This window comes from Aristolochia californica, unplaced genomic scaffold, assembly GCF_029961685.1.
Source record: "Aristolochia californica isolate CCGP_79_NKW_82.1479 unplaced genomic scaffold, dmAriCali1.0.hap1 SCAF_7, whole genome shotgun sequence".
Lineage (NCBI taxonomy): Eukaryota > Viridiplantae > Streptophyta > Magnoliopsida > Piperales > Aristolochiaceae > Aristolochia > Aristolochia californica.
The window spans coordinates 29402934-29408342 of NW_027182268.1; the positions used below are offsets into that span (position 1 = coordinate 29402934).

The following is a 5409-nucleotide window of genomic DNA, read 5'->3' on the forward strand; positions in this document are numbered from 1 at the left end:
CTCTTAACCCTATTACTCTAGTTGTATCTTATGCTTTCTTTATTTGTTTTTGTCTTTTCCTCCAATTCATAAGCAATAAGGACCATACTAGAGACCTCTGCGGGGGACCTCTTATATGAATAGAATCTTGTAACTAATAAATCTTGCTGGATCATGCTACTATGTTTGCATAATCGTGCGGCTCAACTGGCTATCTCTTTTCGTTTTCAAGAGGGTAGATTTTTATAATGAAGAACCTTTCGTCATTGTTGAGAGAAGTAACTGTTCGGAGCACTATTATCTCTGGGCACCTTTTGATCCTATCCTCATCGCAGCAAGTGGCCGCATTTAAGAAAGCCAACCCACAGACGCACAGGTCTCTCCATTGACAGTTTTATAGAGAAACATTAACGTATGTTTAATCATTTGCGTGCTTGCTTGGACTGTAAAATCCATCCCCAGACCGTTTTTGTTTTTTAACAGGAAAATATTTGATAAAAAAGCTGTGCGATGAATATGGACAGAGTCTGATGTTTCAAAGATGTTCCAAGAAGGCAAGAAGTGCTAAAAGTGGCGTCTTATCAAACACAACTGTCCCACACAAATGCTTCCGTTTGTTTATTCAATAATGGCGGGCAGCTAATGACTTCGATTCATCTGTCAAACCATGCTTTTGGCATTAAATATAAGGCTTGTCCTCTCCCAGAAGATTTTCTCAGATCTCATTCCAAGACTATTGTGTGTGCTTACATCATTAACCACTATTAATGTTCCATTAATCGATCAACTAAACTAAACTAAACTAAACTGATGCCATCTATTTGACTTTCACCTCCTTCCCATATCCCCCTTTTTATTCGAAAAGGCTCCTAGATTCACCTTCTCAAACAGTCTTTATACGTATCTGCAAGTTATTCAACTCATTCAGTAGTTTAGATTTGCCTCGAGCCTGAGTTTAATAATGTGCATGGCTAAGTAGTCAGTCCCAACATAATATTCCATTACTGGAGATTTTGTCGAACGGTATGAATCCTTCCCCCTCTTTTGACTCTAGGAGATTGCAGAGATCTTCTATCTTGCTCCTTTAAGCATGGAATATGATTTCTTAATCCAAAGTGGTGCTGATGGCAAGTAACTGTAGATTAATTTTTAAGTCTTAGAAGATATCGGATCACTCTTTTTTACGAAACAGATTGAATGACTTGTATGGCGGAAAAGGGAAGGAACCGTTTCTACATCCTTGTGTTGAAAGTTCTATCGGATACCCGTTTCAGTGGTCCAAAACACGATTGATGATGACACACCACTTTGATCTGACTTTCAGGTTTTTCTGTTTTCAAAGTTTTAGTTTATTACCAACTCGACGACGTATCTTCTGTTCATGATTATCCGATAATCTTCTTCGGGAATCGCTCTTGCTATATAAAAGGGGCTTCACCTATTACATCTGCTGCATGGGCTCTTTGTCTCTCATTCTCTCTTTCTCCCTAAAATGTTTGAATTGTTTTGATCTTCTAACCGATCAGTAGAGATAGGAATGGGAAGCGGCGATGCTGCGAAAGATGATCCTTGTGTGAGTGTCAGCGGTGAGGAGAAGAAGCTTCGATTATTCGGCTTTGAGGTGAAAGCAAGTGTAGATATAAAAGCGGCTCCCGCGTCTTTCTGCAAAAAGGAGAAAGTTTCGGAGAGTAGTGAAGAGAGGAAGTATGAGTGCCAGTTTTGTTTCAAAGAATTTGCGAATTCACAGGCCTTGGGAGGCCACCAGAACGCCCACAAGAAGGAGAGGATGAAAAAGAAAAGATTACTGCTCCAAGCGAGGAAGGCAAACTTCAGCTGCTATCTCCAGCCCTTTCAGAACCATGCTGGTTTCAGCCACCATGGACCCACTACTCCATGGACGTTCCATGACTCTTCCTGCTATTTTCCCGAGTTTTCTGTCTGTGAAGAATCTCATCTGGGTTTCATCCCCTTGGGACAGAAATCATATATAGACGGATTTTCTCTGCAATCGCACGGCCCATTATTCCAACAAAGTACAGGTGACTTTTCCAGTCTCGTGAACTCTTCTTCCCCGCCTAATCCAAAGCATGACCGTATGACTTTGGATCTGCGATTAAGGCTTTCTGTCCAGTCAAATGTTTCTAAAACCTCAAGAACTGGAGTATGACCGGAAGCATACGGCCTACCAAATGTACATATATACGTATTTACTAAATTCTCTTTTATATACATTTTTTTTAGTCTTGTGATATGATCGGTTTATGAAATACAAAAACCATTTCTTGTGAGCTGAAGCCAACATCCATTTCTTCTGGGAGAGAAAAATAGGTGGAGGCCGGCCTCAGCAGTCACCTTCATGAAAGACAAGTCCAGGAAGCAAAGTGAGACTCACACCTTAATCCTCCCAAGTTTCAATTGGTTTCTATACAGGAAGTTGCTTTTGAAGGTTTATACCAACAATAAGTATTTCTTTTAATGAAACCAAACGGTACTGATTGGAAAGATCTGTACTTACTACGTAGGAAGATACATTCTAATTTTAGCTAATCATTTGGGATGGAATCAAATTGAATCTTAACATAGTATCACAAAAAAAGGAGTATAAGTTTTTTTTACTGATTGAGAGATAATAAGTTTTTTTACTAGTTTTGAGATAGTTTTGCACCTAAGAGTTATTCAATCAGTATATTAATAGATGTTCTCTACTTTATATATTCGAGGTGTACTTTTTTCTTGATTGTTTATTAATGCATAACTCAATGGTTTGCACTTTCTTTGCAATGACCTCTCTTATGAGAGTTTTCATCTCATTCATTTAAAACTCAATCAATCAAGTGAAGTATAGTCTTCTTATATTTTCGTACCTCTATAAGGGATAATCTATTCACTAGACCAGAGAAGAAATTGAAGGGGCCTTGTCTACACTATAGGTCCACTATATCTTATTTGAGTTAGCTATGGGACCTCCAATGGTTAGCGAGGAGGATGAGGACTGCACCTGAATGGAGGTTTACTATGAATCTCCAATGCCATGTAGGATTCTACTCAAGCACGAGTGTAAAGATTAGGTCAGCATATTTAATTAGTGCTCATGTGCTAGTTGATTACAGGCTTTACTTTTTATTACATAAAAACACGTGTTTGATTTGATGACTTCGAACAGTGTTAGAGTCTGTTTGAATCTCTTTTGCTTTTTATAATTATTTAGAAGCTTTTCTGTTAATGGATGTAAGAGTATGTTCAAAATGGTTCTTTTCGATCTTATATTGTCAAATAAAATATATTGTATGTTAAATTTTGAATATGGACTTATTCTAAATATAACTAATGGAATATGCTAGAGGATGTAATTATCTTTTTAAATTTTCCATTAAATTTATCAAACTTTTAATTTAATTGGGCCATTTGTTTCTCTTTCCCTCTTGGTGTAGCCCCCGAACACATAGAGGGACGAGGGAGAAAGGGAGGAGGGTGCAAGGCTGTTTCCTTCTCACCTAGTGTAAGAGTCACACTCCTATGCATGTAGAAAGGGGAGGAGATGGGTGCCTCACTTTTTTTCATGGAAGGAGAAGGGAGATCTTTGCTTACCTTTTATCAACAAAAAAACGGAGGGGTGGGAGGGTCCGACTTTTTCTCAATAGAAAGTGGCCATGTAACCCCCTTCAAGAAGAATGAAAGAGGTGTTAACTTCTTACCTTTTGATACAAACTAACATCAGAAACAGAAAGAAAGAAATATTCAAAAAATAACCAAGCTGATAAAGCTTATATTAGCAACTGGTTGTATTTAATTTGGTTTTGTGAGGATAGTTTTTGTTACTATTTAATGATTAATTGCAGTTATTTTGTAAGGGACACACCGGGTATTGGTATCAAAATCACTATTGGAGTAGTTTTGGTAATTATAATACTTAATCCACTAATGATATGTACTAAGGACGCCTTGACAACATAAAATGCCCCAAAGATAGTTATTTTAGCACAAACATTTGATCGCCTAGAAGCAATCGAACAACACACTAAAAAAGGTTACAATCAACTCAAGCTAGAAAGCACATTGTTTGAATGACCTTGCAATAATCATTCCACCAAACAAGAAAGAGACAACTCTCAAGAAGAAGTCGTCTATGCCAGTGTTCAAATGGCCTGAATAACACCCAACACAACAAGCAAGGTAAAGCCACCCATGTAAACGTTGTGAAGTTAACTATTTGACTGACTAGGAGAGAGAAAGGTCTTGTCAAGGTCCATTCAACCAACCAAAAATAAACAAGAAGAGAGGAGAAGAAAATAAGGTGGAACGAAGAACATTCAACTAGCAAGAATTTGTTCAGACAATCATGAAGAGAATGAAGGAACATTCAACAGAGATTTCGAATGACAAGCTCAAAATGGTTGAATGACTGAAAAATGAGAAAAGGTCGACTACAGAAGACCAACTGTACAACCCTCCATGCATTCGAATGATGCAGCCCATAAGAGTTGCAACAAGAGATTCTAAGCATTGTCTTAGTCAAGTAGGTTTTAAAACATGTAAGTGACCTATATATGTGAGTAACAGCTCACAAATAAAATTTTAAGTGCTTTCTCACAATTTTTACTCGAGATTTCACTGAGTTTTTTAAAAGGACAGGATATCTCTTTCCCAGCACTTTCATAGAATCAGTTATTTAATTCCTTTCATACAGCACTGAGAACTTAATTATTTACACTGCTTTCCACCCAGAATTTTATACCCTCGACAACTAAGGCTTCCAAGACCACTCCTGATTTCTTTCACATTTTGAAATCAAAATTGGAGTTCGAATTCCAATTTTTGAAAGCCACTCTTCCAAGAGCCAATTTTTTTTAGCCATTACTTTAAAAAATATATTTATGTAGTGCCTTCTCTAATAGAATTATTGGTCTCCTATTTTGAAATCATATCATTCATTCTATCAAGTTGATTTGTAGTGGCATGGTCATTGTTTCAAAAAGGATTTGGCATTGGAATTTATAAATCCAAGGTTCAACAAGAATTTACTTTGAAATATTTTGACTAAACTTGGTCAAGTAAATATGAACTGGAGAGCTTCTACTGTGAAATCTTCAAAATTGTTCAGAATATTGCCTGTGGACTTGAATTGTGATGTCAATATCTAAACTAATTTGCTTTTAAGGGTGTTCCCCTGTTTGAAAAATTGTGGGCTTGAATTGTGAAATCAATATCAAAATTGATTATCTCTTAAGGGTGTTCCCTTATTTAAAAAAATGAATCCAAGTCTTATTTTGAGCTTTAATTTTGAAATCAAGTGATTAAGGATTTATTGAATTACTATTACATAGTGTAATCATATAGGATTGATTGTGCTTATCTCTTTTATGCTTGTACTATAAAATCTGCTTAATGAAAGAATCATTTGCATGGGATAAATTGTAAGGAAGTAATTCT

The 5409-nt window shown here is 36.6% G+C and overlaps 1 protein-coding gene across 1 annotated transcript; it reads left to right on the forward strand.

Annotated features, from left to right (window-relative positions):
• Window positions 1–1516: 1516 nt before the first annotated feature.
• Window positions 1517–2146, forward strand: LOC137937279 (uncharacterized). Its single transcript, XM_068782363.1, has one exon. The coding sequence runs from the start codon at window positions 1517–1519 to the stop codon at window positions 2144–2146; it is 630 nt and encodes a 209-aa protein (XP_068638464.1).
• Window positions 2147–5409: the final 3263 nt, after the last annotated feature.